Genomic DNA, 27,261 nt, shown 5'->3' with positions numbered 1-27,261 from the left:
TGTCTTGCTATGTTGAAGTACTGTATTGGCTTTGGAAATTGTACTTTAAAAAAAATGGAGGCACAGTTATTTTACTGCAGGTGGACTGTAGTAACAATGGTAATGACTGGAGTAACTCCAGAAAGAATGATTAAATTGTCAATTTTTGTTTGGTAACATTAAAAAGAAAATGAGCCTATAAGTTAAAAAAAAATAAAAATAAAAAGGAAAGAAAAAAACTTTAAAAAAGGAACATCTGCCTTTGTAGAGGCATCTTCCTACCTGACTAATGGTAGCGTGGACCGTTCTTTGGATTCTGCTTTCATTTTTCTTACTTGCTTGCTTGTGTTTGTTTTTTGTTGATATTGTTATTGATAAACTGATACAGCAGTGAAAAAAGAATGTATCTTCCTAGGATTCTTTGAAGAAATGCAGTTATTAGCAAGATCAGTAAAAGATTATTTATGTAAAAAAATAAATAGACTGGAAGAACTTGGGTTAAAACTCTTGAATAGACAGAAGAAAATATGTTCCCAGCTTTGTCAGCAGTGAGTTGTCGATCACCTTTTTCCACTTTCCCCGTCTCTAAGAATTGACTGTTTTCTCACACTTAAGTCTTTTTTTTTGTTTTGTTTTTTTTCTTAGAGGTCATGCAAAAAACCAATTTAAGATGAACACCAATTTGTGTGTTGTATGTTATAATATGTATAACGTAGTCAGATTTCTTAAACGTCTATGCGTTTGCTTAACTATTTTGAAGGCTGTGAATAATTCTGTTTATAAAAAACAGCACTTGAGTCTTTTTGGAATTATGTCATGATCTCTTAACACTAGACTGCTGCCTTTCTGAAAGTGCTGTCATGAGTGATGTTAGGTCTCTCCTGTGTGTGCCTCAGGTTATCTTATGTATCCTTATTCCTCTAGCCCATTGAAACCTCTCTATTTGTTCAGATTTGTTTAAAAATTGTGTTCCTTTTGTGAGATCATTAGCCTGTTTCTCATAAACCTCCCCCCACACATACACACACTGTCAATCTTAGTTTTCCCTACCATGTATTTCCTTCATACTGTCAAGTTGCCATAAATGTCATAATCTGTTGTATGTTGCTTTCCATCTAAACAAGACGTACTAAAAGGCATCAGTTTAAATTGGTGCAGTAGTAAGCTTGTGTAATTTAGTAAGCTCACATATAATATGGCAAATAGGATAAATGAGCTCTTAATAATGGCAAATATTAATTTAGTGTAAGCAAGTTATATGTCTTCCATTAAAAGTGAAAAAGGAAGTCTGCTTTCTTGTATCTGTTAAGATATTTTGTTCACTTAACAGCTGTTCAGAAATTCAGACTTTGCTGTATTAAATGGTTGAGGTGAGAGATTTGAAGGAGTTACTTTGTTAAGTATTGCTAAAATTTAAGAGGTAACCCTTAGAAAGATTCAGAAACTTTCAACTGTCATTATTTTTAAAGTTAAAAAGCAAATATTTAAATTGTAGGCAAGAGATGAGAGTGTGTGTGTGTATATATAAAAAAATGCTATATCTATAAACTAGAATCTATATAGAAAAAATCAGTTCAGAAAGATGATCTTGTCTGGAGCTGATCTTGTGAATCTGAGATGCAGAGATGCTGTCTTCTAAGTTTCTCTGTAACAAAATTGTTGTACTAAGTCTTCATGATTCTATAGAGGACAACATATACACAACTCCAAAATAGATAACTGCTTATTTAGAAGGACAGGCAGTATTTCTGCTGAAATAATATCATTTGAAAGGCTACAGAGTTTTGATCGCTGTTGTGTCACCTCTCCTCTAGTCTGCATATATTGTTCTCATCACAGGCTTGGTTCACTGCCTCTTTTTAGCAGCAGTCTTTTGTCTTCTCCCTTGAACAAAAAAAGGAAGGGGAAAAAAAAGGGATTTTGAAGTCTTAAATGGTTGGGAAACTCTTCTCCCCTTCTCCTTTCTTCTCAGCCTCTGCCATAGTTGAATTTAAAGTTTATTTGTATTTCTGTTCTTCTAGGACAACTTTAAGACTTTGTGGATGGAACACATCTCCTTTTGCTTCTATACTCACATCAGAATGGCCTAGGCCAATCGGTTGCTTTATGGATCTTACCAGAGGTGCTCTACAGCAGTGCAGTGGGATCTTGTCACCAGTGTTTGTGGACCATCCAGATGGCTGTACGGAGAAGGTTAGTACAAAACATGATCCAGGAATTCTTGATGTTTTGGTCAGGCTGCTGGAAATGTCTTCGAGCAAAGGGAGCACTTAGAGACTGCATGTAAACTAGAGCGTTGCCGTTGCATATTCTGTATTTCTCTGTCCTATCAAGATCCTGGTGACCCCAATCGGTGGTCTGAAACCATCGAAGAGGTGTCCTTCATAATCTCTTTGGATATTAGCACCAGCCTATCTTGTCAGTTACTGCGCTTCCCTGCTTGTGGTTGCAAGTACAATGTCCAAGTGAATAAAGCATCCTATGTTACCTATCCTATCTTCTCCCTGTGTTACTTTTGCACTCTTAGTACAGTGATTTCCTGAAGAGAGACCTAGCCCAAAGTATCTGAATCTGGATCCAGATCCACAGACCTCTTGTGTTTTGCACAGAAGCATACTTTAACAGCGCTAACAAAGTCTGTTTGGTTGGTTTTTTTTGTGTGTGTGTGTGTTTTTTTGTTTGTTTTTGTTTTTCTTCTCTTTGTTCTACGCTAGTAAGGATAGTTCCCGTAAAGCATCCTGTTTGAACAAGAGCGAACATATTAAACTAGTTTGAATTACATGTGTACCCTTGGCAGACCAATACAATGTATAATAACTTAGTTCTTGTTAGCCTTTCTCAGTGTGCTTTTCCTACTTGATACTAATTTATTTATTTTAATGTTTGGTTGAAATAAGTTGGAGAACCAAAGTTTAATGGGACAGGAGGACAATGATATGGTAGCACAAGTCTGTTTCTTTTGGTAGTAAACAATAGCTAAGTTGTTTGAAGTTTACGGGTTGTTTGTCTTTGAAGTTTAGATTCAGGGAGGTTGAAAGGGCTATTAGAACTTTAAATCGATCCTTTCCAGACAATTTCAAAACATTTTAATCTATCACATACCATTTTTCAACATAAAATATAAGAGTATCTTGAGCATGCATCTTTTGGAGGGGGACAGGAATTAATCTAAAGTAATTATTTCTTACTGTTAAATAAAATTAATGTTAACTGACTGTAAACTTTGGATCAAAACACTTGCTCTGCTTTAAGTTGATTTCACCGTTATATTTCTGTATATGAATGCATTTGTAGGTATAATCATTTTACTGGTTTGATCATCATTGTAGCTCAAGACCTTTCAGGCTTTAGCTTTCACTGTTGTGCAGCCGCCTCTTATGTGTCTATTGGTCTTTGTGGTGAATTTAATCAGGTTAACTGATATAAGTGGAAATAAGTGGGGTGGTTAGGGAGGCTCAATGAATGCCTATAGGGACGAAGTTTTGGTAATGGTGCCGTTTTAACAAAGTAAACTTCCTCTCCTATAATGTTCTAGACTTTTTGATCTGCATTGGGGATCTGGCTGAAAAAATGTACAATCCTTAGTTCTTTTTCAGTTTTATCAGTGCCATGATCATTGCTGCAATTTTTCTTTGGAGCCTGGAGGCAGAGGGAGAGGGGGGGGCAGAGAGAGGGGGGACAGAGAGAGAAGGAGAGAGACGGGGCAGAAAGAGAGGGGGGGGCAGCCAGACATGAATTTTGAGTTATAAGAAAGCTTAATTTACTGTCAACTTAATACCTTCAACAACGAAGTGCCAAATTAAATATGTTAACTGATTTGACAAAGTGCCTAACGGTTATTTTTTGGGGGGGGGGAATAGCAAAGTAGTAAGGAATAGAATATTTGAAGAAACATAGGTACATCAGTGAAGCCTCTGTATGGTGAAGCCTTCTATCAGTGAAGCCTTCTCTGTGGTACTGAGTGATCTAATGATTACTTTCTCTGTGAAACTACACAGAAACTAGTTCGCATTAATCATTCAATTACAGTAGCTAATTGAAAAATACAAACTCATTCAAATATAATCTTTCTTCTGTAAATAATTGCAGATCAAAGTCTTCAGATTTCTTTGGACTACTGCCTAGTGCAACAAATAGCAAATTCTAAACTTTGTTTTTTCCCTAGCCCGGTGCAGTGCTTATATCTTGGTAAGACTAGTTTAAATTTGCAGAACCTTTTACATATTAGGATGAAAACTTGTAACCTGAGCCATTCGAAATCATTAGCTGTAAGAGAATAATCTTGAAGTCTAGCATATGAGTGAATTTTAATCCTGGAGACTGACTGCTCAAAATTTTGTTTGATCCTTGATTTTGTTCAAAAAGCTCTTGGCAAAAGGTATTGCTGTTTTCTGCAGAACTTGTCTTATATGGTGAGGACTGTCGGAATGTAGGCTAATTTTTAGGTGGTCTATTTAACCTTCAGATTTCCTGCACAATGTAACGGCATTGACTTGATAGAACTACCACTTCGAGGTTGACTTTTTCTGTTACTTTTCTTTGTCAATAATGGTATGCTTTTTGTCACAGTATGTCCTAATTGCAGAAGAATATTACTTCTTACAAACTAAAACTAAAAAAAAAAAAAAAAAAAAAAAAATTTGTCATATTGATTTTTGAGATTTAAACATCTATAAACTATTGAGACTAAGAACAGTTAAGTGTGAGCACACCACACTTAACAGGAACATTTTCTTTTTGTTTTGCTTGATTGGATATTGAATGCATTAATATAATATTTACTGTAGCATTGGAGGTTAGCTTAAGAAAAGACTTCAGTGTGATCAGTATTTAATTTGTCTGGAAATATCAGCAAATGGAGTTTTGGTTTTAAACATTTTCTTTCTAGGGTTATCTAATCTGTTTCTGAAGAGAGGAAGTGGGGGGGAAGGCAAAGCTGCTCACAGTGAATTTGATAGACTGGGTTTCATGTTCTTTTTAATTTTTTTTATATATATATGTAACGCATATATTATGTATTTGTATATATAAATCTATATATTCACTGGCTTTTTTTCTTTGCCCTTAAACTTCTTTTCATTTTTCATGGATCTTCTGGTTCCTTTCTTGTCCTTCTTTTTCATGAAGTGTAGTGAAGTTTCATACCTGTGGTGACTACTAGTGTAAAATCTGAATTTTCTTTCTTTAGGACTTGTATATGACCCAAGTCAAGCATAATTTTCTCCTCTCCATTTAGTGAAATGTGGAAGCTTGATATGGATAACTTGGATGAGGTAGGCATGTCCCCGTGGTCAAAAGCAAAAGTTGTGCTAGATCCACCATTTATGGTTTAGTTATCCCTTATAGGAAGACATATTCAGTGGGTAGCTGAATTCTGTGTGGTATGTGTGTGTGTTTTTCATTTTTTTATTTTTTTAATCATATAGGCAGGTTTGTGTTTTGTATACAAGTAGAGTCTTTGGGGGGGGGGGGAGCGCTTTTTCTTGATCTGTCTGTGTGTCTGTTAAACCAACTTGATAACTGATTCTGGCAGCAGCAGAATACCATCTTTCTCTCCTGGCTGTGCTTCATTAGTGTTCTTCATATTTTGCAGTATGGTAGCAACCTAGGAGATGCAAGAGTGGTGGGGAAAGCAAGTACACCTGAGCAGAAGTAGTCACATCTGCTATCTTCCTGACAGTTAAGAATAGTTTGTTTGCTCAAATATAATTGAAGTGAAAAAGCACTTCTGTGTGAATGTCCTAAAACTCAAAACTAGGTTTTGTGGCAGTTCATATTGGACAGTAACTTCTTTTGTGCTCTAAGATATAACAAATGCTTCAGTGCATGAACTTCTCTGGCTTTAGGTGACCTAGAGTCTGGTCTGCTAGAAATACCAGTCCAAGGGCTGAGAAGACCGAGATGCCATGGACGCGAAGAAAGTGTTCAGGACTGCAGTCCCAGATAAAAGCTGTATTTGCTAAGCATTCTGTCAACCTCTCTTTCTCCTTTCCTTGCCCAGACTTGAAAAGGACCCCAAATTACAAAGAATATTTTTTTAGGACTCTCTTTTCTTAGTCTGTTTGTTGTTTTTCATGTGGCAGTTTGCTTCTTCATGTTTATCTATCCAAAGAAGAGCCCCAAAATATAAAATTTAGAAACAGATTTTTTGGGAGCAAATTTATGAGCCCTTGAAGAAAATTTTGTGGTTCTTTTATACCACATTTACCACATGTAAATTGTATAGGGTTGATAAGGGGAGAGGAGAGAAAACAAACAGAAAAAAACCCCAAAACAAACAAACAAAAAAAAGCCTGAGATTTCTGATACCTGTTGCCAGAGATCTCTGAGAAGGCAGAATTAAAAACAATAAATCTAAAGTAACTGCTATAAATAAGAAAGTCCAAGTTGAAGTTTGTGTGTTTTTTTGTTTTTTTAATGAGAGATTAACAATTAAATATAATCCATCTCAAATTGATAGATTCATGAAGTTATTGGAATATTTAATTTTTATTTTTAATGACTGAAGATCATAACTTTTGTGCTGTAAGAGGGATCTTGTTAAGAAAATAGTTCTTTGATCTTGTTAGTGAAGTGGCTATTAAAAAGACACAACTGAAGTCTGATGCAAGAACAGCTGTCAATTTTATGAATTATCATTTATATGTGAAATAAAAATATCTTATTCCCAAATAATCAAATAATTTTTAATAATTGAGGAAAGGCTGTAATCAAGATAATGTCCTGATGACTGACCACTGGACTACTTTCCTGCAGATACCTTATCAGTCTTTTCTGTTTAGAGAAAGGAAAAAAAGCACATAGCACATGTTCAGATTCTTTGATTGAGTTCTTTTTTTGTTTTTAGATAGAAAACTGATCTCTCTGAAATCTATAGAAGAATTGCAAACTTTTAGCTCTGCAAAAATGATCAATTCTTGGTTAGAAATCTAATGTTTCCCTGGGCAAGGTTGGTGGGGTTTTTTTATTTATTTTATTTTTATTTTATTTTTTTTTATTAACCGTCTGCAGCATTACTTTTAAGAGGGATGGAAAGTAAATCATGGAAAAAGAAGAGGAAAAAAAAAGAAAATCTATGCCACCACATCATAAATAGTTGTCTCACACTTGCCAACATTATATATAATCCCTTATTCTTTCAGTCTTTGGTCATCTCTTAAAGTATTCTGTGATTCTTAAGCATTATCCTAGTCAGTAATTTTTAACTTGTTATCCACCAGCATGTGTTTTGCTAGCAAGTTGTGCAGTTATATTAGGCAAACTGAGAGTATTCTACTTAAGATGAACAGCTTTGATCCCAGCATGTAACATGATTTTTTCTTTACCTGTATTATTTTCAAAGCTGCTTTTATTTCAGAAGTTATTAGTTTTTTTTCTGCATATATGTAGAATGTATATGTGTATAAATCTAGAGAAATGAAGTTCATCATACTTGATATGGGTTTGTTTCTCAGTTTTGCTTGTGGTGATGCATCCGAACCCTTCATTCATATTTTGTATTTCTTTCGGTTCCCCTTCTGAGTTATTAACTTTCACTGGAAAGCTATCAGGATTGCAGATTTATACTGTTCTTCATGGATAATTGGTGCTAATTAGCTGTCTCTTCTTTCATCCAAGTTACCTTGAGCATTAATGATACATCCATAATGATAACTTCTTGTCTACGTCTTATCTATATCTTCTGCCATCTTTACAATATTTGAATTAAAGAACAGTTTTATTTGACTGTAGTTTTTGTTTTGAGATATATGTGTGTGTGTGTGTGTGTGTGTGTGTGTGTGTGTGTGTGTGTGTGTATATATATGAGAAGAAAATTAGCTTCTTCAATTTGAAGGTCTTAAAACACTTGATTTAGCTTGCAAGATTTAATGCCTAATATATGAAGTAAGTTTCAAGGATGTCTTGTAAAACATCCCTTTGCTGCCTTAATTTTTAGTTCATAGTCTGCTTAGGTCTTTGATGGGCTTTTAAAAATGTATAACTAGCTGATGACAGTGAGTTCTTACCTATCCTAAGCAGTGAAGGATTTCGCCTTGAACTATGGTTTTTTAATATTGACACTTTGGTTACTACTATTGCTTTTTTTCCCTTTCAACTTCAGTCTTAATGCCTTAGCATCTGCACTAAGTTGCAAACCCCCTTGGTCTGTGGCTCTCGGTTATTTCAATGGGGATCTCTGCTTTTTCCATTAAATACTTCAGAAGCAAACATTACCTGATGTTTGTAGCTGTTGACATGTCGTGACTGAAGAAGGATTCATCTGCAGGAAATTCCATTGGGAGCTTAATACATCTGAAAGAACAGTAATCAGTTAGTGAGGATGATATTCATTCCAGTTTGGTTTTAGAAAGCAGGTTTGCAGTTCGACATTTCTAATGTGGAATTAAAAAAAAAAAGTAAATTTGATTATGCACACTGAAAATTTGGTAAGTAGAAAAAAATGAAAATAGGAAAATTGAAAATGTGGAACAGCTTCTACTGTTTTTCTACTGTCACAGTCTAATCTAGTGCATGTGATTGCTTGAACAAGGTTGCTATCACAACAGCAATTCCACCCCCACCCCTAGCAGGAATTTTATCTTTAAATGAGATCATGTCAGGTAGTTGGTTCTACTTACAGCTCACCTTGCATCTGTCAGATTATTTAAAATAGTCTCTTTTACATGTGTTACTTTATTAGAAAATTAGAAATTTTTGCTTGCATTTGGTATTACTGAACAGACTTTCTGGGAGGCCAATTGATGCTGCTTTTAGCCAGAAGCTTTCATGCAGCATTACCATATGCCACAAGTTTGTACACACACACACACACACACACACACACACACACACTGTGGAGGTATTCATAGGTTTTTGTTGCAGACAGCAGATGGTGAGTGTACTAATGTTGAGTGTACTAATACACTAACAGCCTCTACCACTGTGAGACTGTCCTTGGAAATATAAATTTAGGGTAAATTAGCTTGTTTCTCAAAAGAACCATGTTTTTCTGCATTTATCTCTGAGAGTGAAGTTAAATTTTTTTTTAGTTTTAAAAATTGTGCATCTTCTGAGCTTGAGCATGTCCATAGCCTTGGTGATAAATTTCCGTTTCTTGAGAAAAGAAGATTTTTTTTCCCCTGGAAGTGTGTTGATGTGGCTTGGATATTTCATTCTGATCTTGAAGTTCTAGAACTGGAAGACTACAGGTCTGCAGAGATTTCTTAAAGATTGCGGTCACCTGCAACTCTGAGATACTGGCCAGGAGGAGGGAGCATTACTGTTCCAAGAAAGTTAGATGCTGGGTCACTGTTTGTACATCTTTCAAAAAAAAAAAAAAAAAAAAATTCCCTCACCTAACCCTCACAAGACTCCCTCAAAACAAGCAAACAAAAACCACTGCTGTCATTCAGGCCTCTGAAGGGTAGGTAGCATAAGGCGGTTGTCATTGCTTGAAGAGCACTCTAAGCATCTCTTCCTCAGCATGTTCTGATATTATGCATCTTGACCCTTTACTGGATCAGTATTACTCCTTTTTTTTTGTATAGCAAAAAAAAAAAAAAAAGATGTTTGAAATCCAAAAGCTGCAGATTAATCAAATAATATAGTAAGTTCAGAAGCTTAAGTTTAGAACTTTAAGAATTCATCTAGCCTTGCCCGGTTTAGCCAATTTCATTTTTTTATAAACTAACTGGATTTCTTGGGGTTGATCTAAAAACTGTCTTTTCAGACTAGGGAAAAGAAATGACTTAAAGGGTTTCAAATGCTTTAGTTTGGAAATTCAGTAATGGATTTTCTTAGTTTTAATTTTATTTTCGAAAAGCATCTATCAGGATTAAGGAGATTGGGCAGAGAGTTGCTTCTCAATCTAGTCCTATAAGAAGGCCAACCAAAAACCTCTCCTTGAAGACCAGACTGATGGGGAGGGACTTTCTTACAAAGATCTTGCATCTGCTTTGCTTCCGGAAGCAATTAACATTACATCTTTGGGCATATATGTATATTGTAAATTACAGGCTGAAAGAATATGATGGAAAAGGATTGTCTGGACTGCTCTATTGTAAATTACAGGTTGAAAGAATATGATGGAAAAGGATTGCCTGGACTGCTGTATCCAGTTCAGTGACAGAGTGCTCCTTAGGTGCAGAAAATATTTAAGAATTTTAAGACATCTGCTTTGCAGAATACATCTCTCTGCCTTTCACTGTGCTCATGCCTTGTACAGCAGTTTCTGGGTTTTAGGTCTTCTGAAAAAACTTTACTCAATGCATCTAAGAGTCAAACAAGGTGACAGTGGCAGCTCATTGTTTCCCCTGTCTCTAACTGATTACTCTTCAGCTGATAGCAGAAATTACTGGTTGATGCTCAGCTGTATAGTACTGTGTGTACGGTTGTAAAGACTGCTAATCTAGATCACGTGCAAGATTACTGAAGAAAATATCTAGTCCCCAGGTTGTCTAAGAAATGTTGTGGTGAGCCTATTTTTGTTATTTTCTATAATAGGGTTAGCTTTTTTAATGAATCGCTATCTTGCATATCACTTTTTGATCAAATATGTGTATATACATATACAGTAGGTGTATATGTGTATATATGTATATTAACTAGAATATGGTAGTCTTTTCTGCCTTGTTACTCAGTAAAAATGCTGGAAAATCCATTTTGTGTAGGCCTTCAAGTTTTTCTTATGTGGTTCATTGAATTGCTTTGACTGTGGTTTAATTTGATGCCAGTGACTTAAACATACTATTTATTATTTTTATGAGCTCTGACTTTTTCCCAACATCCTTCTAAACATATTTGAAAGATCAAAAGCCACTCTTTTTTTTCTTAATGTAGTCCGTCTAACTCAGAATGTATACGGTCTGCCATGCTGATTGTAATTAGGCACTGGTGGCAGTTCTGTTTCTTAAGGTTTCAGGAAAGAATCCAAAACAGATTGCAAGTTTGCAAAGTGACAGGGTAACCTTTAAATCCTCTGCTATAAAGGTAATTGAAAATATGTTTTCTATTGAAGCAACTGAAAGGAGTTTTGGCTCTAGATCAATTTGTCTCTGCTTAGGTGCTGCAGGTAGTGCAGGATCCTGGTCTGGCTCAATAAATACAATGCAGTCATTTGTCAGGTCTCAGTTACGGACACTTGTGTTGAGGAATGATTACTGGTATAAGCAAAGGTGAACTTGGTTCATACCTAAAAATGACTCAAGTAAATTAATTGTTCAGTTGTACCGAACAATGCTTTACTTTCTATAGGATTCTGTATTCCTTCAAGGCAGGTTTGACTCTACCTTCTCTGTATTTCCTTTTTGCATTTGAACTCAGTTTGTTGTTCGTCTGTGCTGGCCTTCTGCCATGTCTGTATTAGAGAGAGGTGCTACTGTACTTAGAGGAACTTGTCACTGATGATCAGTCAGGTCTCCTGGACCTCTTTATTTCCCAAGGGATTCTTCAAGCATATTCCTGAAGCAGCCAAAATCAGCTCTTCTGAAGTTCGGATTTGTAACATTTTGGTCTCTTTTTTTCTGGATCCTAAACTCCCACAGTTGGGAGTTAATACAGGTTATTGCAGCCAGGGTTGCCCTTGACATTCACATTCTCAACAAATCTTTTCTTGTTGGAGAAAGGAAAGAACATGTTGCTTTGCTTTTCTCATCTGTTAAGTGCATAGAGAAATTGCCATTAATCTGTTGTTTAGGAATTTCCCAGTTTGTGCACAGTCGTTCTGCATTTCCAGCATATACTGGGCTGATTACTACCCTGATGATTACTGGGTCCTATGATCATAAGGATTCCTGCAGTTGTCCTAAAGAATGCTTCGTTTTTTTTCCTTGAGCAAGTGGTCTGTAGCAGGGACCTGTTTATAACCTATGCTCTAATCCTTGTCTCTATGCCCTTGTTTTGGCTCACCACCTATTTCTACGCTGAGCTCGATGCTTATCAATCACTCTTTTATATAGTGCAACCCTTCTTGTAATCCAAGCCTGTGTTTCTTGCAGAGCCTATATCTGTCACTTGTGATACTCCAGTTATATAAACTATCCCATTTCATGTTTGTAATCTCAGTGAAGTAATAGCTTTGCAGCTGTGTACAGACTTGTAATTCCTCTTGCTCCTTTGCCATGTTTCATGTATTTGTGTTGTACAGGCACTTAAGAAGTGCCTGTGACCCCTAGTAGTGCTTCATTTAAAAGGGAAATTCAAGTGTTTCCCCAGGATGCTCCCTGCCTCACTTTGAGGAAGGTCCTGCCCTACAGCCCTTATCCCTCAAAGTGAGTGGTCTTGGAAGCCTTACAGTACCCTTCCAACATACAATGACTAAAAGGTCAGGGACTTTCTGAGCTAAGCATGAGAAGTTTGCATTTTATAGCTTCAGAATAGACTTGCAACTCTGTCAGTGTGCTGTGGCAAGGTATTGCACTGTGTTATTGCAGAATTGCGTAGTCGCAAATTGAGAGGAATCCAGATGGGGCTCACTCTTGACAGTTAATGTGCACCTATGCAGGAAGGGAAGGGACATATTCCCACAGGAGCAGGAGGGTGTGAAAAGTTAAAAGCTCCTAGATGTCTGTGCCATCCAATCCAGTGCCATTTACATGGGGGTGCATGGCAACAAAGCCTTCTTCAGAGCCTGTGAGAAGAGGAAGCAAGTTGTACTTAAGGGATATCTTAGTACTCGCCGCAAGGAGCAAATAACAAGCAGGAAATAAATCATGATTAAGAAATACAAAAGGAAAATAGTTTTAATAGTATGCAGGGTTTTTGGTGAGGTTGCTGCATGATCATGTCTCATGATTAAAGTTCTCCTTTCCAAAAATACTTCAGCTTAGGTTTGAAAGACTGTGTGTATGTATTTAAATATGTATTTTTGAAGAACAGGTTGTATTTTAAGTTTGTTTTATTTTACAAATTGAGAGTAATTCTGTTTATCTAGTTAGTTATTCCCACTGGGAAATACTCTGGAAAAACATTGTGTTGAAATAATTCATCCCATAAAGAATGTAATAATAGGCAGTTTATTCAATTATTCAATAGGCAGAAGGCAATTCCTTGCTAATAGGAAGCAGGAGAAATGACACAAAGGAAATATTTCCAAGACAAATTCTAACCTTACTCATTTTATGTACAGTAGCAGTTAGCAGAATTCTCTAGTTTGATTGTATAACATAAACCATGTAATGCACAAAGTAGTGGTGGGGGAGGAAAGCCTCTTAGTTAAAAATACATATATATTTTTTTCAGATTAGTTTCAGTGAACAACTCCTAGCTGTTCTTTTTTTCCAAATATTTTTTGGCATTGATGGAACATAGCTATCGCTGTTAAAAATTTAGAAAACAATAAAATGGGATTTTAAAAGTTAGACTTCTGATGTTTTAATTCATACTTGTTGAAAAATGCATATATATTTACTTTCTATTCAAATATTAAATTATTAAATTTTAAGCATCTAAATGTTGAAGTCTTTGGTTTCTGAATGTCTAGTAAATGGTCATGGTGGTGTGTATTTGTTTTTTTGAATTTTAACAAAATAGATACTGCTTTCAGTTCACTGAGAGCAAAGCATTTGTCTATATGACTAAAGCGTGATATGTCATTTAACAGTAATATATGTGCTTTTTCTTGATAGATTATCAGTGTAGTACAGAACATCAGTGTGTACAGTATGAAGGAAGTATGAGGAATATCAGCCAGTTAGCTTTTCTGAGCTAGTTGTGTATTTCTGCTTAGCTTGTTTCCAGTTGCTTAAAACTGTATAGTTCCAGTGTTTAAAAAAAAAAAAAAAAAAAATCTGCCTTATTGGCCCTGCTCTCTTAATCCTGTAGGCATAAAAAGAGTATTCATTTTAATGCATACAGGCTTGTCATAATTAACATAAATCATCTTTAAAACATAATTAAAATTGCTGTTTTTAGCTTCCGCCCTCTGGTAACCTTTTTGACAGTTTCTTTTTTTTTTTTTCTTTTTACAGATATAGGACGTGGTGTATGAAACTGGATTAAAGCAATCAGTTGCTATTTTTATTTATATTTATTAATTTTTGTATTTGAAGTAGTGCCATGAGAAAATTTGCATATTGCAAGGTGGTCCTTGCCACCTCATTGGTTTGGGTCCTTCTGGATATGTTTCTATTGCTTTACTTCAGTGAGTGCAACAAATGTGATGAGAAAAAAGAACGAGGCCTGCCTGCTGGTGATGGTAAGTTTTCTCCCTGAGTCCTTTTTAAATTATACTTTTTTAAAATCATGCTTCTCTTAAACTTTTGATATTTTTACCCAATGGTATAAAAGCAGTACTAGGTGTTGCAAAACTTAGCAATTGGGTATGCAATGTCTCTTTAAAACTTTACAGAATTCAGCCATCGTCCTTCTCAGATGCATCTTCAGTGGGCATCTTAATCTGCAATATGTGAGAATTTAAGCATAAGTATAGTAAAGCAATAATTGCTGTGCAATAAGCAATTCAGGAACATAAGCTAATGTTAGCATAATATAACACACATATTGGAAATACTATCGACTTCAGTAAACTTATTGGTAACAAACAAAAAAGCCTTCAATTTAAGCCAAAATATGACCAGTGATTATAATAATGCACAGTAGTCTTACTACCAAAAAAGTTGGAAATAGATCTATCAAAATAACTAGAATAAAATAGATACAAAGCAGAGATTTTTTTCATAAGTTATAGCTCTGATAGTCAGTGGTAAAACTCTTCAGCTATTTTTTTCTATTCTGTTAGTTTCATCCCATTTTTCAAATATCAGTCAGAGGACCTGGCCATGTGTTACTTGAATACCAACTGCATATGTCTTACCAGCTTTTGTTGTATAGCAGTTGCCATATGTGAGGAGGGGAAACGATGAGTGCTAGGAAATGTCACCTCTGCTCTCTTTCAGTGTAGGCATTTCCAACTGCAGGCAGTGGCTGATAGTCCCTGATAGTTGTGAAACATATTGAAATTAGTGGTATTCTCCTTCTGCGGGCAAGATCAAAAGAGCGTTGTAAAATATAAAGCTTGTGTAGGTTCAGTATACGTGTACCACAGTAGTTATTGGAAAATCATGCAGCAAGGCATGATTTAAGTCCAGTTAGCCAACTGTGCTCAGGATTTAGTGCTTTCTGTCAGAGAATATTTTTCAGCTGTTGACATAAATTATAGATGATTTTGACTTCATTGTAATTTTTTTTTCCTGAAGTGCTTCAGGAGTATTGCTCTCTATTACAGAACAACATTAGGGGGATGTGTAGGATTCCACCCCCCCCCGCCCCAGTCCATGATCAAAATGGGCTTATCAGTTTCCACAGACCAATAAATAATTGATCTACTTTTTGGATTCTCCCTAAGGTTTTTATGGGATCGTAAGTTGATTATGCCAGATTTTTTCAGAGCTGTCTTGCTCTTGCAAACTTGGCTTTTTTGATATTGATCAGCAGCAATTAAGTTTGTTTTTATTTATTTATAGATAACTGTCTCAAACTTGATTTGATTAAATACATAATATTAAACTTCAAATGGATTAACACTTGAAATCATTATAGGTATATAGCAAAATAAAAGTTTTTGAAAAGTATTTCAAAATAGGGTGTTAATTTAGTTGACTAGTTGAGGTGAAACTTCTCCTGTGCACTTGATTCCTCACATCTGAGGAAGCTTAGGATTCTGTCCTCAGAATCTGTGAACAGTCTGTGCCAATTGAAATGTTGAGAACTGAAAACTTTCTCTGTTTAGAAAGCTTTTCTTAGGATGCATTGAAAGAGGTCCTTTAAGGAAAATTTGCAGTTTTTAATGATTGGCTTCGTTATTACCTATTCAGCCTTAGTTTTAGTTGGTAGTTGAGTACTGCCTCCATTCTGGCTTTTTTTATAAATTCTCTGTTAAAAGCCTCCTATTATGTCCATAATTGGATGAGTTCTTGTGGTTCAGTCAAACTTTCCTACAAATGGGAATTCTGTAGTTTCCTGAATCTACAATTTGTTGTGAGCAATTTGTTGTGTGTATTGCTGTAGCATATAGTCCCTGTTTGCAACTTGTGGAAGCACTGCATAGCCTTTAATGGACCTACTCAATATATACATAAATTTATTTTTGAAGTATCTGAGCTTACTTCAAGCTGTGCTTGCCTTATCATAAAAAATCTTTAAATATTTCATTAGGAGCAAACAATGGTAAGAATTGTGGCTATTCTAGATGTTCATTATGTTATTGGGTGCTCTCTCTAAAAAGAGTTTCAAAATTTGAAAATGGAGGGTGAGACTTTTGCAGAATAAGACTTAGAGCTGTGCTCTAAGTTGTCTTGAGAGGAGTCTTTCCTCCCTGTATGGTGTAAGATACCAGTGTCCTAAATTATGAGCTTCAGTTTCAGCCTAACATTGATTTGGTGTATACTTTTATGACTATTAATTTGAATAATTTGCACAATAAACGCTGTAAAGGAATTTGCTGGTATTTATTTTAATAGAACAGGTGTTCCTCAGTATTGCTCAGTCCAGCTATTCAGAACATATGGATTGTGGCCCACTAGTGAGAGTGCCCGCCTTTGCAAAGTCTGCTCAGGGCAAGAGCTAGCTTGTGAAGTGATTGCAGCCTTGTTGAGAGGTACCCGGGGGATCTGGGATGGCAGTGAGGTTGCAGAGGTTCTGTGATGATTGTGGGAGCTGCCTTGAATTAATTTTAGGAGAAGCAGGAATTCAGAATTTCTGTTAGGAATTTGGGATGGACTGGGAAATACTGAAGATCAAGGAAAAATCTTTGGGGAGGGCTGTGGAACATAGCCTAGTTCAGGGAACTGTTCTGTGGCTCAAGTAATGGTCAGTGTATGATGAAACTGCAGGGAGGGATATGATAGATTAACACATGATGAACTAGCCATAGGTTAAGTCTTGGCCTGTGCCTTCTACCATGACTAAATATGACAGCAGGAGCTCCAAGAGACTTCCTGGCCACAGTTGTGTGTTTGGGGAAGTGAGATCATAGCATTGACTCATGCTGGGATCGGTTCAGTTCCAGACGGGCTGGGAGAGGAGTCTGTGCTTGTCTTGGCTGCTCCTGCTGCTCTTTCTCTCCACACCCCCATCCCCTGCAGCCAACGGGAGGGAGTGCTGTTTTTCCTATTGACAGGAATTGATTGATTCCTTGTTTTTACTATATTGTATTTTCCAGATATACTGTATGTTGTTTTTGTTTGTTTTTGTGTGCTTCTTGTTTTGTTAGGTTTCAGCTAATCAAACTACGCAACATCAACAGTCATTCTTCAGCCAGAGTCACAAAGGGTAATGGTTCATAGCTAAAGGCAGTTGCTGTGTGTGTAATGATTGTAAAAGTCAAAAAGAGTGAACCTTTGTAAGCATTATTCATGTCTTGGAAAGCAGTTTTTCTAAACCTGCAATTAAAATAATTTGTAGTTAAGTACTATCTTTTCCAAATGGGGATTCAGCATTGCAGTTTAAACTTCAGCTGGTTGATAAAACTCACTGATAAGTGTAAGCAAGTCGTAGGCCCAAAGGGTTCAAGCTGTTCCCTATCACTAAGAAAAGGGCCCGCTTCGTACTAACAGGAGAGGCTCAGATAGTATTGCAATTTTGTTAATAAACACCTGGTGCACATCTTTGTCTTACCTTTTGCAAGAATCTTGCATTTCATTTGAGGTCATGAGTTCAGTGAAAATCTAATTAGTCTTTCCCTACCTTAGGTTATAGACTCCTTAAAGTTAATACTGCAAAGAAACTTTAGCATTTGCATTAGCTTTAGCATTTGGTATGGTTACTAAATAAACTTCTCAAATGATGTTTCCTGGCTTTTTTTTTTCTTTCCACTTATATGATGTTTAGAGGACATGCAAAAAAGTCTTCTCTCAGACCAAAAAGATTGGCATCAGTCATGTGGTATCTCAGCTGTTTACTATTTATGCTCTTTTCTTGGGGGCAATGACAGAATTTAAACCAAAACTGGTCAGAAAGTGCCAATTAAGGCTTCTGTTTCAAATTTGATTCTTTCAATAAAAATGGAGTTGCTGGGCTTGGATTCAGGGTTCTGTATATCTCCATCCACTTAAATTCCAAAAAAGAAAGGTAAGCAAGTTTGAGATACAGAACAGCGACTTAATCCTTGAAAATAGGGAATTCATACTATTCACACCTCACTCTTGTAAATCAGCCTTTTTCTATTAGGGTTGAGCTGTGTCAAGGAGATAAAACTTTTAAGGAAAGTTTTACTTGCCAAAAGAGTTTTCATGCAATTGTTGTGGCTTTTCCAAGGCAGGCTGAATTTGGTGTTTGAGTTAGTTTACCAGTGCACCTATGGAAATGGAAGAAAGGAAGCAGTCCTTCTTCCCTTCTAAATTTAGGCCTCAGGTTTTGCAGTAACTGCTTTGCATGAGGCACATTCCCTGGTAAAAGGGAATTTGTCTATATACTATAAACATAAAGAGCTCTTTCTTGTTTGCTTTAATAAAGAACTGGAAAAGATCCTGACCTCTTAAAAACTAATAGTCAATAATAGTTTTTAAGACTTACAATAGTAAGTCTTTACAATAGTAAATGGCTCAAATAGCTGTTAAAAACATTACCAGATTTCCTTCTGGATTAAGAGATGATTAAGGCCTTTGTTCATTTGGCTCCAAAATTTGTAGCTGTACATTAAAGTGCCAATTTGCTAGAATTTTCATAATGGTAGCATATTCATAACTATTCCTTCAAAGGCAAGTGTAGTTTTGTGGGTGGTAGTGGTTGTTTCTACTTGTGCAACCTGTATTTCCTTTAGTTCTTCCTTATTTCAAAATATAGCCAAAACAAGGGCTTTGAATCCTGTTTAGGATTATTTGGATGTACTGATGCTGTCAAAGCTTTCTATATATGACTGGCTGGCTAGCAGCTTCTAGTAATGGATCAATTTACAGTCAAAGGGAGCTTTGTGGTCGAAGGAAAGTAACTCCATACTGGAAGGATTTTCTGTGCTTTGCTACACTGATGATATTTGAAAATGAAAGTTTTCTCTTATGGAAGTTATTATGGTTGTAACTGATAAATGTTAAATTCAAATCAGCAAAGTGTTTCATTTATTAGTATATATGGATTTTGAGTCTTGTTTTAGCAAAGGTAGAAGGTTTGGGCATGTGGGGTTTTTTTGTTTGTTTATTCATTCTTTACATACCTCTTTGCTTATGGCATAAACTTATACTGTGCTAGGATGAGACTAAAGATGATAAGATCATTTCAATTTAGGCATGTTAATGAGGACTCTGCTATTATTTTCCCCACTGCTCTACTTAGGCCCTTCATTTTATTTTGCAATGAATTTGTTAAGTAGTAATATTTTAAATTGATTATTTGTGAATTCAGAATAATCTAGGAGAAAAGTCAATAAATATTTGTAAATAAAAATATATACATATATGTGTATGTTGTTAGAGACTTTTAAAAGTATAGTAAAGAAACTTAGAACATGGTGATGGAACACCATGAACATGGTGTTTTTTTTCAAGTGAAATTGTGGTGCCTGAGAGAAACTTGATAACTTCTGTTAAATGTCCATATGTCCATTTTTCTACTTCTAAAAATGATAATTTTACAACTTCATTTTAAACAGGAATACTCCTACAATACAAAATGAAATATATTAAATAAAAGCAAGCATAAAAGTAGCATCACTTACGTTTTAATATATTTGCCCTTAGTTCCAGAACCTATGCAAAAGCCACACGAAGGACCTGGAGAAATGGGGAAGCCTGTGGTCATTCCGAAAGAGGAGCAGGAAAAAATGAAAGAAATGTTTAAAATAAATCAATTTAATTTAATGGCAAGTGAATTGATTGCACTCAACAGATCTCTACCTGATGTCAGGTTAGAAGGGTAAGTACCGTATTGTATTAAAGATGTAATATTGTATTAAAGATGTAGTCTACGTAAATGAAGAAAAGGCAAAGAGTGATCCAGAGCGAGAGTTCAGTTCTGCAAGTTATTCATGTGAACTTGAGAAGTAGTAGGATTTCCAGTGTATATATAGTACTTATTTTACAAATAAGATTGTGTCGAATGAACTGTGTTTTTTATCATAATTTGCTCCAATTATTACCTGAGCAGGCTTTATATTTGTAGAAAGTCAGTTGATTGAATGGAAAACAAAGTTTTGCTAATATGCCAAACTTTTGAAAATTTTGAGACGTTATGAGCCAGGCTAAAAAAAAACCTGCATTATGTGAAAAGCGTGATGAAAGGAAAAAATAAATACTTATTTTAATACCTAATGAAATGTGTGCAGCTTCACTTGAACTTTTTTCGGATATATTTGATCTTGTTTCTAAGATATTGATCCTTTCAGAATTATTTGAATCATGGATAATTAGAAAATTGTAGCTTTACTTTAAATAAAACTAGGATTGCTTTACTCTCCTGAGGCTGCCCTGGCAAACGTCTCCTTTTCACACTCCTGCCCTTCAAGTTAAAGGGACTCTCAAGTTAAATAGAGCTATGAAATAATACTGTCCTAATCAACTACTTGCATCCTGATGCAAGAATAAAGTGCTGCGCAAACTCAGCTTGCTTTTGCTATATATGAAAGATGTAAGTGTTGGATTATTTGTTTTAATTTCCTACCTCAAAAAATGATGTGAGGAGGATTGAGAAGAAGCCCTGACAAATTCATGGTTAAACATCTGGTTTGTATGTGATATCCATTGTAGTAATGGGCAAAGTGTGCATGTTCTATATTAATGGTTTTTACTAATAAACTTTGATATTATTATTTGCTAGATTTTGTGGTTGCCGCTTTTGTGTTTCTCAGTATCGTGGAAGAACACAATGCATGAACTTTGAGATTTTTGAATATTAACATTTTTACCCTCCCCTTTGTGTATGTAAGTGCGTTGCTTTTCTTGTCACACATTATTGTTCTGATTATAGTTATTACTTGGCAATGGATCTCTTTTGACACTTGGGCAGATTCATACATAATGTCTGCACAACATTTTCTCTATAGAATAAGAAGTTGTCTCTAAGTATAGTGATGACTACTACTGATTAAGGAATTTCTAGTTAGCCTGTGAAACTTGTTTTAACTGCAAGGGAGATCTTGAGACATTTAGTGAGGTTGAAATGCTAATTGGAGTTATTTCTGTACTTTTTTAAAGAAGAGAATTGAAAGAAATAACACAAATTTGGGGAAGTAGCAGTTACATGTTTGGTTTATTTAAAAGATAAATATGAGTAATTTTTCATTGCAATCCCGGAAACAAGGTGATTAAAGAACATCTTTTGCTTATCGGAGCTAGTATTGGAAAGCTTAGATGTATTTATTACATCACTTTATAGTTTAGGAAAATGAGAAATAAAATTCCATATATCACTAGTTGTCTTGTCTGTTTGTAATTGTCAGCTTTAAAATTTACTTTTGGCTTCAAACTGGAAAGAGAAATTGTTGTAAACTCTTACCATGTTAATACTAAAGCGCACTACTTAAGCTTTCACAGAGAAGTCAAATTAAAATATTCAAGTCAAGCCAGCTGAAGGAATTTTCCTGTCTTGCACGCTTGTCTATGGTCTCCCTCTCTTTTTATTTTTCTTTTTATTGCACTATGATATGCATTATACTTTAAGTAGCATTATATTTGCTCATCTTGTACATTTTTATGGATACAGATATTATTACAAGACTATATGAAAAAAATGGAATCGTAAAGTAAAATCTTGAGTAATGGATTAAGACTGATTGATTTTCTATTATATTTTGCTGGAAAGAATTTTAATGCCCACTCACTCTGAGGTTTTTTTAAAGATTTTTGGTAAAAATCATCTCCAAAAGCAATACCTTTATTCATACTTTCAGTATTTTCTCCAAAACTTCTTAGTAATTAGGAAGCTAAAAAGTGTGCTAACATTTCTCAAGCAAAATGTAATGTTACAGTGTTTACAATGCAGAACCTATTCAATCTGTACCTGTGGGTTAATAATCTTCTTCAAGAAAAGTGAAGCTATTTTCAGAATTGTGAAAAATAAAAATGTTCGGATATGTCATGTGAAGTTATTTATCCCTATAGTTGAAATATTCACATGGCTAGAAGCATTTTCTGCTGTGTAGGCACAGTTGGGTCTGTTGTAACTGCTTAGTCAGGATTTTTTTCTTGTGCTGTCTAAATCCCTGCTAACATGGGTAGAGTTGTAAGAGTGGGAGGAGGGGTAATTTTAGCCATTCCTTACCTCTTCTGTGTGCTTTACAGTGCAACTGCTGGTAGCTCTTTCCATCAAGGTTTTTGAGAAGTGCGTGGTGTGTTCAGAGAGTGATTAAGCTCTTCAGCCATGTAATTGTTTCACAGCTTTGGGGTAAATTCTAAGATGACCATGGCAGAAGACGGATCATTCTGACATCTCAGTTCTTCGGCTGCGTCTTTTATTTTTTTATTTTTATTTTTATTTTTTTTTGATACTCAAGTATCAAAAAGTGTAAAGTCACTTTTTTGCCTAACAGTTAACCATGGAAAATCTAGTGAAATTGGATGTGCCACAACCTATTTGCTGTACAGTTGACATAATCTAGCAGCTGGAGAGCAGGTTTATGAAGCAGTCTATATTATCATTTACGCTGGTTGTTCTGCCCAGCACCCCTGTAATCTACGTAAAGGCAGTCTCTGCTTTTATACTCTGCTCAGTCCTGTGTAATTCTGAGGCAGGTACTGCTTTAGTATCTTCAACCTTCTAGCTTGCACTCCTGTATCTGGATGTTCAGAATTTAATCTCTGCACATAACTCAGGACATCGTTTGCCTTTCTGGCTAAGACTTCTTAGCAGAAGAACAGAAATGGGAGTTGTTTTAATAACTATTAAGTACTTCCCCAGCTCAGGGGAACTTCTCAGTTTCACAGGTCTACAGGTTTAAAACTCTCTTCTGTAGAAAAGCCTTGGAAATTTTAATAGGCTTATATTATTTTTTTGGCCCAAAACTGTGTAGGCATGTAAATGCTTTTAAAATCTTTGAGATATATCAGAGTTTCTAGTCATCCTTCATGTGCAAGAGAAAATGTTATTCCAGTTTGTTTAAATGCCATAACTTGATGATGTGTTTAATTGTGGTGGGGGGTGGGGAGCGGGGAAGAAATGGATTTTCTTTTCCCCATCTGGATTCTTTCACATCTCTGGACTGGCCCATTTAGACTAAGAACACTGACAGGGCTGCCATCCAAAGGGAATGTTGTGGCGAGGAAGCAAGCAGCTGTAGCTGGCAGATTGGTCTGACTGTGTTGGCAGTAAGTTGTTAATAGAATATTTCTTGTAAGCATTTCTTGCTCTATTTGACACGAGTCATCCAGGTGGTAGTTGATTTGTACTTGCCAGGAAAATACTGCCAGGAAAAGCTGTGAGCTTGACATGACAGCAAAGATGGGTGAATAAAGACACCAGTCTTGCCTTGATTTTACTTTAGTTATTGCCTTGCAATTCACCAGTAAGCACCATAGGTGGCAATGACTAAAATAGATGCTCAGCTCTGATTGTCTGGTACTGGTGTTCAGGCTGGAAAGTGTGTAGTTAGAATCATACAATCATAGAATGTCGAAGGTTGGAAGGGACCTCAGAGGTCATCGAGTCCAACCCCCCTGCTCACACAGGGTCACCTAGAGCACGTGGCACAGGGCTGCATCCAAGCGGGTTTTTAAAGATCTCCAAAGAAGGAGACTCCACAACATCTCTGGGCAGCCTGTTCCAGTGCTTTGTCACCCGCACAGTGAAGAAATGCTTCCTTAAGTTCCTGTGGAACTTCCGATGCTTCAGTTTGAAGCCATTTCCTCTAGTCCTATCGCTGTCCACCACTGAAAAGAGGCCGCCCCCCTCCTCCTCACTGCCTCCCTTGAGGTATTTATACACGCTGATCAGGTCCCCCCTCAGCCTCCTCTTCGCCAGGCTGAACAGGCCCAGCTCTCTCAGCCTTTGCTCATAGAGCAGATGTTCCAGGCCTCTGATCATCCTGGTAGCCCTGCACTGGACTCTCTCCAGCAGCTCCACATCCCTCTTGTACTGGGGAGCCCAGAACTGGACACAGTACTCCAGATGTGGCCTCACCAGGGCTGAGTAGAGGGGGATGATCACCTCCCTCGACCTGCTGGAGACGCTTTTCTTAATGCATCCCAGGATCCCGTTGGCCTTCCTGGCCACCAGGGCACACTACTGCCTCATGGTCAACTTGTCGTCCACCATGACACCCAGGTCCCTCTCTGTGGGGCTGCTCTCCAGCAGGTCCACCCCTAATCTGTACTGGTGTCCAGGGTTATTCCTCCCCAAGTGCAGGACCCTGCACTTGCCCTTGTTGAACCTCATGAGGTTTCTTACCGCCCAGTACTCCAGTCTGTCCAGGTCCCTCTGGATGGCAGCACAGCCCTCAGGGCTATCAGCTACTCCTCCCAGTTTGGTATCGTCCGCAAACTTGCTGAGGGAGCACTCCAGCCCTTCATCCAGGTCGTTAATGAATAAGTTGAATGTGTGAAATTTGTATGTCATGTGATTTGGCTTTGATCTCAAGTCTGCTTGAGTTGTCTTTGAATCTGATTTGCAAAATGGAGAATGAGCACCATGTACTGAGGTTGAGGCTGTCAGGCCCCTGGTTTTTACTGCTTGTTGAATGTAGTAAAAAAAAAGTGAGTCTTTTGGATCCCTGAGATGAGAGTTTGATCCCAGTTCTGTCTCCTTTGCACTAGAAAAACTCTTCCTCTGGCCCCAGTGTTCATGGCTGGAGGCACTGCAGGCACATCTGGAATAGACCCATGTCAGGCAGTGTTGTGTAAGCTCCAGTCCTGACTTGAGCTGGAGATTCCAAGTGAGGAGGCTTTCTTGCCGTTTAAGGTAGGAGGCCTAGTGACCTCCACAGAGCAGACCAGCACCAGCAGTTGGTGTGGAGAGCATTGGCTGCCTTTGCACTCCAGGGCTTCAGGTTCTGCAGCAATCAAGTGTTGTTGTTTTTTTCTTTTTCAAAAAAGTCATATCTTAGTCCTGCATAATGTACAAGATATTTTAAGGGTCCTCATCTCAACTGTCTGTTTGAAAGAAGAGTGTGTAATGTAGCTTTTGAATGGTGGAGATGGTGTTAAGGCATAACCAGAGTTTTTAAGCCAAATGATGATCCAGTGTTTTTTGAGTGAAATAGGTTTAAATGCATGCAACTTTGACTCTAGCCATTTAGGGGGAAAAAAAGTAGGAGCATCTTCTACTTTTAGAAGTTAATATTAACTTCAGTAATCTACATCTTAAATTTATACCAATATTTAACCAGTGCAGTAATGTGGATGATATAAGTTGTTACTAAAGGCTTGCCTTCAAACTTCCTTTGATCACCAGGAGAAAGTAGGCAGCTTTTGTTTGTTGCAGGTCATTCTTTTGGATATTAACTTAACCAAATGTTGTGGAGTTTGTAAGAGTTATGATGGGCACCTTTCTGAGTAAATTTCCCATATGACTAACTCTTGTAATTTCCTTTCTAACGAAGAAATGTATTTAGATTAGGCTTTTAGGTGTGTCAGATGCTGTTAATTACATGAAGCAGTGTAGCATTGCACTTGATGTGACTGTAATCTGCTTTGACAACACTTTTTTTTTTCAAGCATATGTTTGAAGTCTTCAACTCAGCATATACATGTGAGAATATACTAGAACTCACATTTTAACATCTCAAAACTTAGTTTTCACTGCAAAGTTTTGATATCTATTTTGTTACAGTTGCATCATAATAAGGTACAAATCAAACTTACATAGTTGCTGCCTGGTGAATATAGTTTATTTGAAAAAAAATCTACTGGCGATAAGACTAATAAATGTATATATACATTTGTATATTCTTGGAGTATGATTAAATATGTTGAGCTTCGTGGTGTTTTTAAATGGCAATGCTTGAGGAATTTACATCTATATGGTGTCTCAATGTTTTTCATTTTAATTATTCTAATTTATCCAGGAGAAAAGCTAATGGAATCATTTCAGATGAGATGTAATCTGGTGGGGCCAGCAGCTAAAAGAAGTTTTCCCACTTGATCCAATGACTGCATGAATTCATAGGCTAAATGGAGACTTGCTCACCAAAACGGGGGGAGAAAAGTGTATGCTGTTGAATCAGCAAAATGAACAAATGCACCCTGCAGCTATATGATTGCCAGGTCTGGTGTAAAGGAAGGAATGGGACAGAACTGTGGTGATGGAAAGTGAGATTGGAGCTTTTGGCAGGTGCCTGCAGTAGCACTTGGTGAGGTAGAATAATAATAAAAATCGTAATAGAGAGTATTAAGTAGCCATTGGGATTAAAATTGGTCCATGAACTGTGATACGTTTTGTGAACCTTTGGTACTCCTTAAGCTCGGGCTGTGGTGATGTATGAGAAAATCAAAGCGAAGTTGTAAAGATAGTGGGAGATAAAAAATTATCCAGTGCTCTGTCGCAAGCTAGAAATTCAGATTGATAATTTACCAGGAATCTGGAGAGAGAGTCAGATGTGGTGACTAGTAATGTGCCCTCCAGTCATGATAGTGCTGAAAGTCTGAAAGTAGGGGAGACATTTAAAGACTGGCATTTGTTTCTAACCAGGAACACTTTTCATCTGACTCTTTTTGTTGTGTGTTTTTATTACTGGATTAGTGCAGAATAAAAATTTGGAAATTTTCTTGTTGATATTAATTTAATCCACTAGCGAGAAGAAGTTGTGTCTAAATTTTTTTCCTAGATAAATTTAAAACAACTTTAAAAATCAGTTTGCTTTCTATAAGTTGTTTTCTTTAATGTCTTCTTTATTGGTGACCTCATTCTTAATTAGAATATCTTTCATCTTGGATGGGCAGTCATTCATATATATTCATATATTATCAAATTGCTAGGTCAAACATGCAAAATAATTTGGCAAGAGTTTTAAGTTTGGAATTAAGTTTGAATTTTGATTCTTAAGTACACAATTCTTTGAATAAAAATAAAGATGCTTTCTTAGGATCACTTTCGGGGTAGGAAAAGCAGTCAATTTTAGGTAATTATATTTGTGACGTTCTGCTTGAATTATGTAACCACAATGGTTTTAAGGCCCATTTTGGATTTTGTTTCCAGGGTCTAAAGAAGATTTCTACTTGAATCATGAGATAATGCGACCTTTCTTATATCCATATCTTTGAAATCAGAAGAAAGGAAAATTTCATACTCTTGATGTCAGGTAAATTAACATAATGCTATTGAAGGCAGACGTTTTGGCAGACTGGGTGGAAGTATGCATCCAGGTCACCTACTAGGAAAGATTAATTGTAGTTGTCATAAGAACAAATTACTGTGGTTTTATGCAAAGTCATTGAGAAGAGGTTT

General features: G+C 36.4%; 1 protein-coding gene across 2 annotated transcripts in view; it reads left to right on the top strand.

The window, feature by feature from the left end:
• Nucleotides 1–2,003: 2,003 nt before the first annotated feature.
• The window catches only part of GALNT1 (polypeptide N-acetylgalactosaminyltransferase 1), a 56,057-nt gene continuing 30,799 nt past the window's right edge, over nucleotides 2,004–27,261 (top strand). The window contains exons 1-4 of one of the 2 annotated variants that reach the window (XM_026043287.1): nucleotides 2,004–2,172; nucleotides 5,168–5,252; nucleotides 13,926–14,152; nucleotides 19,629–19,803. In XM_026043287.1, coding sequence (XP_025899072.1) covers nucleotides 14,014–14,152; nucleotides 19,629–19,803 — 314 coding nt within the window. In that variant the 5' untranslated portion in view covers nucleotides 2,004–2,172; nucleotides 5,168–5,252; nucleotides 13,926–14,013. The remainder of the gene's footprint in view (nucleotides 2,173–5,167; nucleotides 5,253–13,925; nucleotides 14,153–19,628; nucleotides 19,804–27,261) is intronic. The other variant, XM_026043286.1, reaches the window with a different exon arrangement.

The sequence above is a fragment of the Nothoprocta perdicaria genome, unplaced genomic scaffold (genome assembly GCF_003342845.1).
Source record: "Nothoprocta perdicaria isolate Ctin4 unplaced genomic scaffold, notPer1 scaffold_329, whole genome shotgun sequence".
Lineage (NCBI taxonomy): Eukaryota > Metazoa > Chordata > Aves > Tinamiformes > Tinamidae > Nothoprocta > Nothoprocta perdicaria.
Note: the sequence above shows the minus strand (reverse complement) of the source record. Positions and strands in the feature narration are given on the sequence as shown.